A 14888-nucleotide genomic window follows, 5' to 3' on the forward strand; every position below is an offset into this window, starting at 1 on the left:
CCGGGGAGCAGGGGAGCGGGGCCGGCCGGGGAGTGGGGCCAGCCGGCCGGGGTGCGGGGCCGGCCGGGGCGTGGGGAGCGGGGCCGGCCGGGGCGTGGGGAGCGGGGCCGGCCGGGGCGTGGGGAGCGGGGCCGGCCGGGGCCAGGGGAGCGGGGCCGGCCGGGGCCAGGGGAGCGGGGCCGGCCGGGGCCAGGGGAGCGGGGCCGGCCGGGGCCAGGGGAGCGGGGCCGGCCGGGGCGAGGGGAGCGGGGTCGGCCGGGGAGCGGGGGCCGGCGAGGTGAGCGGGGCCGGCCGGGGAGTGGGGAGCGGGGCCGGGTGGGGAGCGGGGCCGGCCGGGGAGCAGGGGAGCGGGGCCGGCCGGGGAGTGGGGCCAGCCGGCCGGGCGCGGGGAGCGGGGCCGGCCGGGGCGCGGGAGCGGGGCCGGCCGGGGAGCGGGGCCGGCCAGGGCGTGGGGAGCGGGGGCCAGCCGGCCGGGGCGCGGGCAGCGGGGCCAGCCGGTGCGCGGGGCCGGCCGGTGCGCGGGGGCCGGCCGGTGCGCGGGGCCAGCCGGGGAGCGGGGCCGGCCGGGGAGCGGGGCCGGCCGGGGCGAGGGGAGCGGGGCCCGCCGGGGAGCGGGGCCGGGCCGGGGCGCGGGCAGCGGGGCCGGCCGGGGCGAGGGGGCCGGCCGGGGAGCGGGGCCGGCCGGGGCGCGGGGCCGGCCGGGGCGCGGGGCCGGCCGGTGCGCGGGGCCAGCCGGGGAGCGGGGCCGGCCGGGGCGAGGGGAGCGGGGCCCGCCGGGGAGCGGGGCCGGCCGGGGCGCGGGAGCAGGGGAGCGGGGCCGGCCGGGGAGCGGGGAGCAGGGGAGCGGGGCCGGCCGGGGAGCGGGGACGGCCGGGGAGCGGGGCCGGCCCGGGGAGCGGCGGGAGCGGGGGGCCGGCCGGGGCGCGGGGAGCGGGGCCGGCCGGGGAGTGGGGCCAGCCGGCCGGGGAGCGGGGACGGCCGGGGCGTGGGGAGCGGGGCCAGCCGGGGCGCGGGGAGCGGGGCCGGCCGGGGAGCGGGGCCAGCCGGCCAGGGCGTGGGGAGCGGGGCCAGCCGGCCAGGCGTGGGGAGCGGGGCGGCCAGGGCGTGGGAGCTGGGGTTGTATAGGGAGAGCATGAGCTGCTGCCCTACTACAAATTCTGTGGCGTGTACTGTTTTGTCAAAACAAACTTTACTTTTCTTCTCTCGTGTCCCAAGCCTAACAGCTGCGGCGAGCTGGGCTGCTTTAACATTATCGATAATCTGCTGTACTGCTTTCTCATGGGTGAGGGCGGTGACTGTGGGCTGGCCAAATCCAGTCCTAACAAATATTCTGTCCCCTTCATGGGTCGTCTGTCATGAGGGTGTGGGGGGGTGTATCCTGTCGAAGTGGATACCGTGTTCCTTATGAACATTAGTGCAAAGGGGAGAACTGTGTCCCAGGTGCTATTGTGCTGTTGCACCATTTTCCTTAGGGTTGCCTTGAGAGTCCTATTCATTCTCTCAACTATTCCGCTTGATTGGGGGTGATATGCAATGTGGAATTTCTGTCTGATTCCGAAAATTGTGAGGACGTTTTTCATCACTCATCACTCATCCTGTGAAATGTGAGCCTTGGTTTGACTCTCTGCTGCGTTGGGTGCCTGCGTAATGTAAATTGTCTGCGAGGAAAGTGTGTGTTTTTGTCCTCTTTACTGTAATGTCCCGTCCTTGTAAGAGAAGGGTCCATCGGGTGGTGCGAATTTGGCTGACTGTGCCGTCCTTTAGTCTACCATCTAGTAGAAGTTGGGTTGGGGTGTGCTCTGTTAACGGGGTTGAGTCCTGTTATGTAGGCGAAGTATTGAACAGCCCACAAAACTGTGAGCAGGTGCCTTTCGTAGGCAGAAAATCCTTGCTCTACTGGATCAAGTACTCGTGAGGCGTATGCTTCGGGGCCTAAACGATCGTGTCTTTCTTGGAGGAGCACGGCCGAAAGGGTTCGGTCAGTGGTTGCAACCTCAATTGCGTATGGGGAGAGTGGATCTGGACCTGTAATGCGGGGGCTGTGCTGAGGGCTCGTTTTAATGCATCCACGGCATCCATGTGCTGTGGAAGCCATTCCAATGGTGCCTGCTTCTTTAGGAGTTCGGAAAGAGGGGCTGCCTTCGTGGCTAATCCGTCTGTGATTCCTACAGTAGCCAACCAGTCCTAGAAATGACCGGAGGGCTGTGACATTATGGGGCAGGGGTAATTTGACAATGGAGTTGATGCGTTTCTGCTCGATCTCGCGTTTGCCATAGGTGATCACTGTTCCTAAGTAAATCACTTTTTCTTGTAGATTTGGGCCTTTTTTGGGGTTCACTTACATCCAATTTGTTGAAGGAGTCCTAATAATTCGGTGAGAAGCGAAATGTGCTCTCCCTTAGTGTCTGTCTGTAGAAGCAAGTCGTTTACATACTGTACAAGGCAATCGGGTTGGGAAAATTTAGCTAATACATTCGCCAGCTGTCAGTGGAAAATGGAGGGGGAGTTGTGGAAGCCTTGTGGTAGGCACGTCCACGTGTATTGCTGTACCTGGAAGGTGAAAGCAAATTTATATTATCATTATTGGCACGCTTTATCCAATGGAATGGACCAAAAGCCATTGTTAATGTCCAAAACCAAATTTTTTTTTTGACTGGAGTCCCTGTTTTAACATTGTCTCGAGACTCGTGGCTACGGTGGGGGCTGCTACTGGGGTTACTTTGTTTAGTTCCCTATAATCGATGGTCAGTCGCCATGAGCCATCGGGTTTCCTGACGGGCCAAATTGGGGCATTGTTCGTTGAGGCTACTGAACGGAGTACGCCTTGGTCAAGCAAACTCTGGATAACCTTTGCGATTTCTCCCTCTGCTTCTTAGGGGAAAACCGTACTGCTTTTGGGATTTGGGGTCGGGACCTGTAATGTTGACTAACCTGCTATCTTGCCACAGTCGTACTTGTGCTGGGCTAAAGCTGCTTTGTGTCACTGCAAAACGTCTCTAACGTCTTTGTCCTGACTAATGGCTCGAGGGTCGAACCAGAATTCTCCTAATTCTCTGTGCGTAGACTTTACTGTGAGCGTGGCGGGGGCTTGTGCTGCCTTTGCCAATCTCCACACACATTTGTTTACGGGGTCGAACGATAGATTGTAGGAGCTCATAAAATCTGGGAACTCATATACTCTATACCTAAAATGTGTTTGGCTGTCTGGGGTAGATCGACTAGAACTACGGTGTGTTTGGTTTTAATGTTCCCTATCTGAATCGCTACAGGGGCTGCGATGTGTCCCTGCTGCAAGTGCCCTGTAAAACCGCTGAGAGTAATGGTGTCTGTGGTGGGCCATGTGTCTCGTTGAAACATTATGGAGGAGTTGAGCGTGGTGCGCGACCCTCCTGTGTCCCAAAGAAATTCTACGGGGTGTCCCCAGACTCTGCCTGCTACTTCCGGACTTGTCCCAAAGGGTGACGCAGACCCAAGTTGGGGAGTCCGAACACCGTCAATCGGTGCCCGTTCATGCCTGCGTTCTCAGAACAGACACTAATACTATGAATTGGCTTGGCCCTATTCTTATTTAGGGTGCCCGTCTGCTGGTTTCGCTGCTGTTTCTGGGGCGCATTGCACTCTCGTGCGTAGTGTCTTAATTGTCCGCAATTGTAACATTCTTGGGATTAGGCTGCTGTGAGCTGTTTCTTCCCTCATTTACCCATGCGGGGTCTCTGGTGCGTCCTAACTGGATAGAATGCATGTTAGCATCTGCCTGCTCTTCCTCTACTTTACCATAGGCTGATTTTCCCTGAATGGACTGTTAACAAGCTCGGGACAATCTCTTTAGTGCCCATTTCTCATTGTGGGCCTCGTCTGAGGGGCCGTAATTTGCGCAAGCTCTCTGTCCTGCTTCGGTCGCGTGATAATTTGCGCAAGCTCTCTGTCCTGCTTCGGTCGCGTGAGAGACTAGGATTCGAGTCCATTTTGCCATATTGTCTGGTGTCAAATGGGTGAGGTCTAACTCTCCAAATACTGCTGTAAAATGAATCCACAGGCGTCCAGCTAACGCTGTTGGGTGCTCTGTCCTTTTCTGCCTACATTTGTTTAGGCCTTCTATGGGGTCTCCCTTATTGTAGCCGATCGCATCTGAAGTGTTGGGTACTCTGATACACAGACGGACCAACACGGTTGCGAATGGTACAACGCAGTTTTATTTCATTGAACTATAAACATAGTAAACTCTGGTATTCAGCACATGATGAGCCTCTGAGTGGCTGGCAATGAGGTCTGTGCCCTGAGCGCGCTCCTGCTCGAGTTCCCAGGAAGTGTTGTGTTCCCTGCTTTGTACTGTATATGCTCTTGTCCGTGATTGGCTGTCATGTTTTGTGTGTTGATTGGTCCATTGATCTGTCCATTATGTGTGTATGTATGTGCTGTGATGTTCATCTGAATATCATGACATCCCCCTTTTTTACAGGATTATGTGGCTACGTGTTTATAAATAGAGATGTGTACTGAGTGTAGCTAAATGTGTGTGTGCAATATTTACAGCATGTACATGGGGCTTAACTATATACAAGGGGCGATGTCGGGTGTGACATAACAACGAGGTTGTACAAAGTACGGGGAAATGTTGAACGATAAAACAAATTCCTGTAACGATAAGAACATAAACATATTAACAAAGTGGTTGCATGAGTTCAATGTATAAACCGTCTCATAAATCCAGTCTAGTAGGTGGGCGACGAATTCGGGTTGACCGCCTCAAGGGTGGGTCAGGATCCACCGGCTGAGGAATGGGCCTGGCCATGGGCGACGACGGGCGGAAGGGGCATGGTAGCAGGCAGCTCCACGAAGTCTAAATCAGGAACAACAGGAGGGCACGGTGTCAGTGTAAGGTCTCGTAGCGACCGTGGAAGCAGGCGAAGAGCCCGGCGATTGCGCCTATGAACGGATCCATCAGGCATGCGAACCAGGAACGAGCGGGGAGCCACGCATCGGAGAACTTCGGCAGGTGCTGACCAGCCACCTTCTGGTAGGTGGATGCGGACTTCGTCTCCAGGGGCCAGGGCGGGAAGATCAGTTGCCCGTGTGTCATATGACCTCTTCTGGCGACCGTGCTGCAGTTGCATCCTGTGCAGTACCGGAGCATGGTCGATCGTGGGTGCCAGAATGGAAGGCACAGTAGTCCTGAGGGCGTGACCCATCAACAGCTGGGCTGGTGAGAGACCAGGGGCTAGTGGGGCTGAGCGATAGGCCAGCAGGGCGAGGCAGAAATCCGATCCGGCAGCAGCAGCCTTACAGAGGAGCCGCTTGACAATGTGAACGCCCTTCTCCGCCTTTCCGTTGGACTGGGGGTGCAGAGGGCTAGACGTCACGTGTGTGAAGCCATACTAGGCAGCAAACGATGACCATTCCTGGCTGGCAAAACAGGACCGTCATCGGAATGCAAAGGTGTCTTTGCAGGCCCTTATGACAGCGGACGACGTCCAATCGTGCAGGCGTATGACCTCTGGGTAGTTGGAGAAGTAGTCAACGACGATGACATAGTCCCGGCCGAGCGCGTGAAAGAGGTCCACACCCACCTTCGCCCATGGGGACGTCACCAGCTCATGGGGCAGAAGCGTTTCAGGAGGTTGCGCCGACTGAAACCTTTGGCAGGTTGGGCAGTTGAGCACCATATTGGCAATATCGTCAGTGATGCCCGGCCAGTATACCGCCTCTCGGGCCCTCCTTCTGCACTTCTCGACCCCCAGGTGGCCTTCGTGTAGTTGGTCAAGAACCAGCTTGTGCATGCTGTGCGGAATCACAATACGGTCCAGCTTCAGAAGGACTCCATCAATGACGGCCAAGTCGTCTCAGACATTGTAGAACTGCGGGCACTGCCCTTTGAGCCACCCTCCCGTCATGTGGCGCATCACACGCTGTAGAAGGGGGTTGGCCGCAGTTCCTCGGCGAATACGGGCCGGACTGGAGTCGTCAGCTGGCAGATTTGTCGATGTGAAGGTCACCTGCGCCTCGACCTGACATACGAACCCCTCCGAATTTGGCGGCGTGCTCACTGCTCTCGATAGGGCATCCGCAATGATAAGGTCCTTCCCTGGGGTGTAGACCAGTTGGAAGTCATACCTCCTGAGTTTAAGTAGGATGCGCTGGAGGCGAGGGGTCATCTCGTTCAGGTCCTTGTTTATGATGCTGACCAGGGGGCAGTGGTCCGTTTCAACAGTGAACCGGGGAAGACCATACACATAGTCATGGAACTTGTCTAAACCGGTTAGCAAGCCCAGGCACTCCTTTTCGATCTGCGCGTAGCGCTGTTCTGTGGGGGTCATGGCCCGCGAGGCATAGGCGACCGGGGCCCATGACGCAGTGTCATCCCGCTGCAGGAGCACTGCCCCAATGCCGGACTGGCTGGCATCAGTCGGGATTTTAGTGGCACGAGACGTGTCGAAAAACGCCAGTACTGGTGCAGTGGTGAGCTTGAGTTTGAGCTCCTCTCATTCCTGCTGGTGTGTGTGCTGCCACTGGAACTCCGTGGACTTTTTGATGAGGTGGCGCAGAGCTGTCGTGTGGGAGGCAAGGTTGGGAATGAACTTCCCCAGGAAGTTGACCATGCCTAGGAAGCGTAGTACTGCTTTCTTGTCTGCCAGCTGCGTCATGGCTTCAATGGCGCTCACCTTGTCTGCATCTGGACGGACCCCTGACCGGGAAATGTGGTCCCCCAGGAACTTCAGCTCGGTTTGGCTTCAAGAACACTTGGCTCGGTTGAGGCGCAGGCCGTTTTCACATATGCGTGCAAAGACACGTTGGAGACTATAGATGTGCTCCTGTGATGTGGTGGACCAGATGATGACGTCGTCCACGTAGACGCGCACCCCTTCGATGCCTTCCATCATCTGCTCCATGATCCTATGAAAGACCTCTGATGCCGAGATGATGCCAAATGACATTCGGTTGTAGCAGAACCTGCCGAAAGGGTTGTTGAAGGTGCACAGCTTTCGGTTGGACGGATCCAGTTGGATCTGCCAAAAGCCCTTGGAGGCATCCAGTTTGGTAAATATTTTAACCTGGGCCATTTCACTCGTGATCTCTTCCCGTTTGGGTATGGGGTAATGTTCCCTCATAATATTGTTATTGAGGTCTTTTGGGTCAATACAGATCCGGAGCTCGCCGGAGGGCTTCTTGACACACACCATGGAGCTGACCCATGGCGTGGGCTCCGTGACCCTGGATAGGACCCCTTGGTCCTGGAGATCCTGCAGCTGCTGCTTGAGGCGGTCTTTGAGTGGCGCAGGGACCCTGCGAGGTGCGTGAATGACCGGGGTGGCGTCTGGTTTGAACCAAATTCTATAGGTGTATGGCAGTGTTCCCATGCCCTCGAATGCCTCCTGGTTGTGGGCGAGGAGCGATTGGAGCTGTGCGTTAAACTCTGCATCCGGGAAGTCAGACGTTCCGTCTGGAGAGAGAAAGTGGACTCGTTGCACGAGGTGGAGAGCCTTGCATGCCTGTGCGCCTAGCAGGGAGTCCTTCGATGAGCCGACTATCTCGAATGAGAGTGTGGCGGTGTGTGTGTTGTGTGTCACCTGGAGCTGGCAGGATCCCATAGCCGGGATAACGTTCCCATTGTAGTCGACCATCCTGCACCGGGACGGCCGAATTGGTGGTCTGACTTTCATGGCGTAGAAGGCTGACCATGCTATGAGGTTGGCGGAGGCGCCAGTGTCCAGGCGGAAAGTTATCGGCGATCGGTTGACCGTCAGGGTGGCACACCATTCATCACCTGGATTGATCGTGTTAACTCGGTTCCCATCAATGACCGGAACACGGAAGGCGACTCGGTCATCTGTGTCACCGGTCTGGATGTCGTCTGGGCAAGATTCGTAATGCGGAGCCTGAATGGTCTGCACGTCCCTGCGAGGTTGTCGGAGTTGTGGAAGATTGACAGGTTGAGCTGCTCGACAGTAAGCAGCGTAGTGGCCCACCTTGCCACAGCGTAGGCTTTGTCGGGTTCTTGCGGGACATTGACGCTTTAAATGTGCAGCTCTACAGTTGCCACACGTCGTGACGTCATGGCGTTCGTTGCGCCACTGCGCATGCGCAGTCCAGTCTTGCGTCGAGCGCGCCTGTGCATCACGTCCCTCAGTGTTGCCATTGGTTTTGGCGCGCACAAGCGCGGGAGGCCTCGAAAAGCGCGTGAAATGGCTGACGTCGTCTGGGCCGCGGGCCGGGAGGAACTCGATCGCCTGGACCCGTTTGGCCTTGTGGGGCACCTGGTACGCCGATCCGGCCGCGTAGGACCCCGCCGCGCCGATTCGGTCGCCTGAAATTGTGCATAGCGGCTAGTCGCGTTTTCGTGCAGGACCGCTTCGATTGCGGAGGCTAAGGTGAGGCCTTTTATTTTTAAAAGCTGCTGGCGTAGGGTGCCTGAGGTGACCCCAAAAACGACCTGGTCCCGAATCATGGAGTCTGAGGTGGTGTCGTAACCGCAGGACTGCGCGAGGATGCAGAGATGGGTGAGGAATGACTGAAAGAGCTCATCCTTACCTTGCAGGCGCTGCTGGAAGACCTATCTCTCGAAGCTTTTGTTGACCTCGACATTGAAGTGTTGGTCGAGCTTGAGAAGGACCGTCTTGTATTTGGATTTGTCCTCTCCTTCCGCGAACACCAGGGAGTTGTAGACCTGGATGGCATGCTGCCCTGCGGTGGTGAGGAGGATGGCGATCTTTCTGGTGTCTGAGGCGCTCTCTCTTTCGTTGGCTTCCAGAAAGAGCTGGAAGCGCTGCTTGAACAGCTTCCAATTTATGCTGAGGTTCCCAGCGACTTGCTGTGGTGTGTTGACGGTGTCCATGGCGCAGGATGGCAGATTTGTGGGTAGGTGTCAAATCACTCCTGGTACCATGATGTGTTGGGTACTCGGATACAGAGACGAACCAATACGGTTGCGAATGGTACAACGCAGTTTTATTTCATTGAACCATAAACATAGTAAACTCTGGTATTCAGCACATGGTGAGCCTCTGAGTGGCTGGCAATGAGGTCTGTGCCCTGAGCCCCCTCCTGCTCGAGTTCCCAGGAAGTGTCGTGTTCCCTGCTTTGTACTGTGTATGCTCTTGTCCGCGATTGGCTGTCGTGTTTTGTGTGTTGATTGGTCCGTTGATCTGTTAACCATTATGTGTGTATGTATGTGCTGTAATGTTCATCTGAATATCATGACAGCATCTAGGATCGCTGCATGCATTTCTTGGAGGGTGCCTCCTCCTACATTTTGTGGGTCGGGAAGGGCTGCCACGACTGCGGGGTCGAGGCTCAAAACTGAGAGCTTCAAGTGCTCTTTTCTCATCCAGGCCGTACATGGTCGCCTGTTGTTTGACTCTTGCGAAATAATGGTGTGGGTAGGAACGGTGTTATTTTGTCACACGCGTCCCTTAATGGGGTGGTGTATATAAAATCTGGGTCTCCGTCTGTTGTGGCCCTGTGCTGTGTGATGACGGGGTTCATAGGGTTGTGCTCTGTCTGTGCAGTCGGGGGTGGGGGTGCTTTTCTGTGGTTTGTCCTGAGTACATGTGTCATGTACATATCGATGGGCAGTCTCATTTAACTCCTGCCAATCGGGGCCATTTTCATAGAATTTACAGTGCAGAAGGAGGCCATTCGGCCCATCGAGTCTGCACCGGCTCTTGGAAAGAGCACCCTACCCAAGGTCAATACCTACACCCTATCCCCATAACCCAGTAACCCCACCCAACACTAAGGGCAATTTATCATGGCCAATCCACCTAACCTGCACATCTTTGGACTGTGGGAGGAAACCGGAGCACCCGGAGGAAACCCACGCACACACGGGGAGGATGTGCAGACTCTGCACAGACAGTGACCCAAGTCGGAATCGAACCTGGGACCCTGGAGCTGTGAAGCAATTGTGCTACCCACAATGCTACCATGTTGCCTGATCTAACTGGGGTCTAAATGTATTCTGGAATCCATTTTGTACAGAAAGCAGGGATCGCAGGTCTGCAATTTGCTTTCGGCATGTGGCATGGTCTACCGAGCTCGGCCTTTGTTCCGCCGTGGAACTGTGGAGTGCTCATAGGGCTGCTTTTAAATCGTTACATTGTTTCTGTAATTGCTCGACTTGGTGTTCTGTTACTTCTCTTACCAACGTTGCGTGTCTTGGTAGGCCTTATCATATTGCGACTGAAAGCTGCTTAAATGGGTGAGACAAGATTGGTGTGCCCGTTTGACATCAGCCATCTCCTTGTCCTTCGCCGCTAACTGCTCTCTAAGTTGCCTGTTAACTTTTTCGTACTCGCGTCGCCCTCACTATCCTTATCTCTCTCTTCAATCTCTCTGCGGAGGGTCCTCACGACCTCCTCTGTGCCTCACAATTGTGCCAAGCAGGACCCGATTGCCATCGGCTTACGAGCTTTTCCTAAGCTTTTCTTATGAATCTCGGTCAGGTTCTCCCACCAAGTATGCCCTATACTTCCGGGACCTGTTTCGTCGTTTGCACAAAATTCACTCCAAAGGGGCCATCCATTCCCTTTTGAGATACTTTCTGATCTCCTCTTCCCCTACGGGACACTGCCCTACTCTACTGGTCACTGCGACCTCGAATTCCTGGGGGTTCATAAGGCGTTCCATTGCCTTCATTACCATTTCTATTGCTATCTCTGCGTTTCTACCGAATTTGGAACAGGGGGGAATAAAGTGGTGATGCAAACACGGGTACAGCTTACGCTATTTTCCGGTCTACAAAACTCCCAACAGTTTTACGCAACAAAATCTCTCAGTTTACCTTATATCCCTTTTTAGTACGCATGCAAATAATACACTTCCGAATCTTGGAGGTTTGATCGATATTGGTCTTACGCTTGTGGTTTTTACTTTTTCCAATTGGGTTTCTAATTCAAATTTGGATTCTCGGAGTGACAAAGCCACTTCTAGGTCGAGTCCCGTCAGATGTCGCCAGTAATGTTGCTATATTTATTTGGTTATAAATATGGCGGTTAATAAGGTCGCTTTTCTTAATCCTAATTCTGAGTGTACTTTCAGAGTCGCCAGGTATCTCTCGATACCGCCGCAAGGTTCAACCCGAATACCGATCAAAGAGCCAATACACCAGTTAGTTAGTTCAGTCAATACTATTTATTTACACACAGTAAGATCTACTCATGCACAATAATACTACAAACTAAACTACCTCTAACACTAACACCTAAACTTAACTTCGGGTGCCCACGTAGGCAGAGGAACAATGGCCGTTGTTCGGATCTGAGGCTGTTGGATTCGAAGATATACAGGAGAACAGCTAAGGTCGTCCGTCTGGTAGCGAGCGTTGAACTTGAACTTACTTGCTTCTGGTGATGCTGGTGGAAGGGTCTCTCCGCTTGAGAGCCAAATCCAAGAGAGCGAATCTCTCGTGGGGGTTCCTTCTTTTACTTGGAGGGGCTTCGCGCGCTTTTAGGCGGGCCTTAAACTTGGTCCCAATTAATTGGGCAGCTTCTCGATCATAGTTATCGATCTTAGCCAATAAAGGGGTGGGTGCCCTGATGGCTGGGCATGTCTTAGGTGGCCGTTGGCCTTGCTTTGTTTGTGTCTTTCGGTTGGGGAACTGACGCCGGGATGTCTGCGACAGTATCAACTACCTGAGTGTTAGTCCTTTGTTCCTCGGAGATGGGCCATCAGTATGTAAATCGACCCAGAGTTTTGATTCCGTCTGGTAACTGCTTCCCAAATATACATTCAGGCACTGTGCCTGCTTGTTGTCTAGTATTGTCCACATTTCCCTACATTCTCTGAGTGTCCATTTTGTGTTCTGGAAGTGGCCATCCCAGATGGCTACACCGCCTCCTCCCAGTAACTGAGGAGCGGTTCCCTGAGTCTTAGTGCGGCTTCCACCATCAAGAGGCTCAATGGACATGGCCTTCGGCGTGCAACAAATTCAGGAAAAGTGCAGGGAGCAGCATCAAGCTGTGTACATGGCCTTCTTCAATCTCGCAAAGGCCTTCGACTCTGTCAACCGTGATGGATTGTGGAGTATCCTCCTCAAATTCAGCTGCCCGCAGAAATTCATTACCATCCTCCGCCTGCTCCACGGTGACGTGCAAGCCGTGATCCTCACTAACGGAACCGACACAGACCCAATACATATGCAAACTCGGAGTCAAACTGGACTGCGTCATTGCATCAATCTTCTCCATCTTCCTTGCAGCACCCCGTCACCCTGAAGCTCCCCACTGGAGTGGAGCTAACCTACCGCACAAGCGAGAAACTGTTCAACCTTCGACTCCTCCAGGCCAGAGCCAAGACTCCCCCCCCCCCCCCCAACCTCTGTCATCAAGCTGCAGTACACAGAAGGCGCCTGTGTGCGCGCACATTCAGAGGCCGAACTACAGACCATTGTCGATACATTGACTGAGGCAGATGAAAAAAATGGGCCTCCGGCTAAACATCCGGAAAACAAAGGTTCTCTACCAGCCTGTTTCTGCCACACACAACTCTTTCCCCCACCCCCCACCCCCAAACCATCAAGATCCACGGTGAGCCCTTGGCCAATGTGGATCATTTCCGATACCTCCGGAATCTCCTCTCGGTGTGAGCAGACATTGACGACAAAATCCAACATCAACCCCAATGCGCCAGTGCAGTCTCTGGACGCCTGCGGAACAGCGTATTTGAAGACCGAGACCTCAAACCCAGCTCCAAGATCACGGTCTACAGAGCAGCGGTGGTCCCCGCCCTCCTGTATGCATCAGAAACATGGACAACGTACAGCAGACACCTCAAATCCTTGGAGAGATATACTCCGAGCTCCACAATGGCAAGCGACCACTAGGAGGGCAGAGGAAACTCTACAAGGACACTCTGAAAAGCCTCCCAAAATAAATACAACATCCCCTTCGACACATGGGAATCACTTGCCTTGGAACGCACAAGCTGGAGAGAAAACATCCACGAGGGCGCCAATTACCTCGGGGGGCCAATTACCTCGGGCGCCATAGAGTGAAGCACGCGGAGGCCAAGCGTAAACAGCGGAAGTGCAGGACTGAATCCAGAGCGTCCCCCCCCCCCTCCTCATCTAACACCACCTCCAAAACCTATGGTAAAGTCTGTAGATCCAGGATTAGCCTATTCAGCCACAACAAAGCCCACCTTCCCGGAACGGAAGCGGGTCATTCGCCACGCTGAGGGACTGCCCAAGACTCCCTCAGGACTGACCCTCGGCAGGGTGGCGTCCCCTCAGGACTGACCCTCGGCAGGGCGGCGCCCCCTCAGGACTGACCCTCGGCAGGGCGGCGCCCCCTCAGGACTGACCCTCGGCAGGGCGGCGCCCCCTCAGGACTGACCCTCGGCAGGGCGGCGCCCCCTCAGGACTGACCCTCGGCAGGGCGGCGCCCCCTCAGGACTGACCCTCGGCAGGGCGGCGCCCCCTCAGGACTGACCCTCGGCAGGGCGGCGCCCCCTCAGGACTGACCCTCGGCAGGGCGGCGCCCCCTCAGGACTGACCCTCGGCAGGGCGGCGCCCCCTCAGGACTGAACCTCAGGCAAGGTGGCACGGCGCCAAGTCCCGGGTTCGATCCTGGACCTGGGTCACTGTCCGTGTGGAGTTTGAACATTCTTCCCATGATTGCGTAGGTCTCACCCCCACAACCCAAAGATATGAAGGGTAGATGGGTTGGCCAAGCTAAATTGTCTCTTAATTGGATTTTTTTTTTTTCTAAAGTACTAACCCTCAGACAGGGCGTGACTCCCTCAGGACTACCATTTGGGCAAGGCGGCGCTCCTTCAAGGCTGACCCTCGGGCACGGCGACGCTCCCTCAGGACTGACCCTCTGACAGGGCAGTGCACCCTAAGGACTGACCCTCCGGATCTGTGGGCCGTCATTGAAGAAGTTTCTGACCCTCTCGCTCTTTCCCTCCTTTTCTTCGTTCTCGCACTCCCTCTCCCGCGCACGCCCTCTCCCGCGCACGCCCTCTCCCGCGCACGCCCTCCCCCGCGCACGCCCTCCCCCCGCGCACGCCCTCGCACTCTGTCGCACTCTCACACTTTCTCTCTCTCTCTCACTCTTTTTCAGAATCGCTCTCTGAGTTACAGATGTCTCTTCATCTGCCTGTGGGGAAAGGTCACCCTGATCAAGTACGTGACATGCTGGCTTCTCGCGGTAAGTCACCCCTATCCCTTGTACCTCACTCTCCTGCCCCCCTTCTCTCTCCTGCCCCCCTTCTCTCGCCTGCCCCCCTTCTCTCGCCTGCCCCCCTTCTCTCGCCTGCCCCCCTTCTCTCGCCTGCCCCCCTTCTCTCGCCTGCCCCCCTTCTCTCGCCTGCCCCCCTTCTCTCGCCTGCCCCCCTTCTCTCGCCTGCCCCCCTTCTCTCGCCTGCCCCCCTTCTCTCGCCTGCCCCCCTTCTCTCGCCTGCCCCCCTTCTCTCGCCTGCCCCCCTTCTCTCGCCTGCCCCCCTTCTCTCGCCTGCCCCCCTTCTCTCGCCTGCCCCCCTTCTCTCGCCTGCCCCCCTTCTCTCGCCTGCCCCCCTTCTCTCGCCTGCCCCCCTTCTCTCGCCTGCCCCCCTTCTCTCGCCTGCCCCCCTTCTCTCGCCTGCCCCCCTTCTCTCGCCTGCCCCCCTTCTCTCGCCTGCCCCCCTTCTCTCGCCTGCCCCCCTTCTCTCGCCTGCCCCCCACCCTCCCTCGCCTGCCCCCCACCCTCCCTCGCCTGCCCCCCACCCTCCCTCGCCTGCCCCCCACCCTCCCTCGCCTGCCCCCCACCCTCCCTCGCCTGCCCCCCACCCTCCCTCGCCTGCCCCCCCACCCTCCCTCGCCTGCCCCCCCACCCTCCCTCGCCTGCCCCCCCACCCTCCCTCGCCTGCCCCCCCACCCTCCCTCGCCTGCCCCCCCACCCTCCCTCGCCTGCCCC

At 56.6% G+C, this 14888-nt stretch overlaps 1 protein-coding gene across 1 annotated transcript in view; it reads left to right on the forward strand.

Annotated features, from left to right (window-relative positions):
- Nucleotides 1-14888, forward strand: part of lpcat3 (lysophosphatidylcholine acyltransferase 3) — a 66052-nt gene that overhangs the window by 37883 nt on the left and 13281 nt on the right. The window contains 1 exon segment of the mRNA XM_072478676.1: nucleotides 14058-14144. Coding sequence (XP_072334777.1) covers nucleotides 14058-14144 — 87 coding nt within the window.

The sequence above is a fragment of the Scyliorhinus torazame genome, chromosome 16 (genome assembly GCF_047496885.1).
Source record: "Scyliorhinus torazame isolate Kashiwa2021f chromosome 16, sScyTor2.1, whole genome shotgun sequence".
In the NCBI taxonomy this organism is placed as follows: Eukaryota; Metazoa; Chordata; class Chondrichthyes; order Carcharhiniformes; family Scyliorhinidae; genus Scyliorhinus; species Scyliorhinus torazame.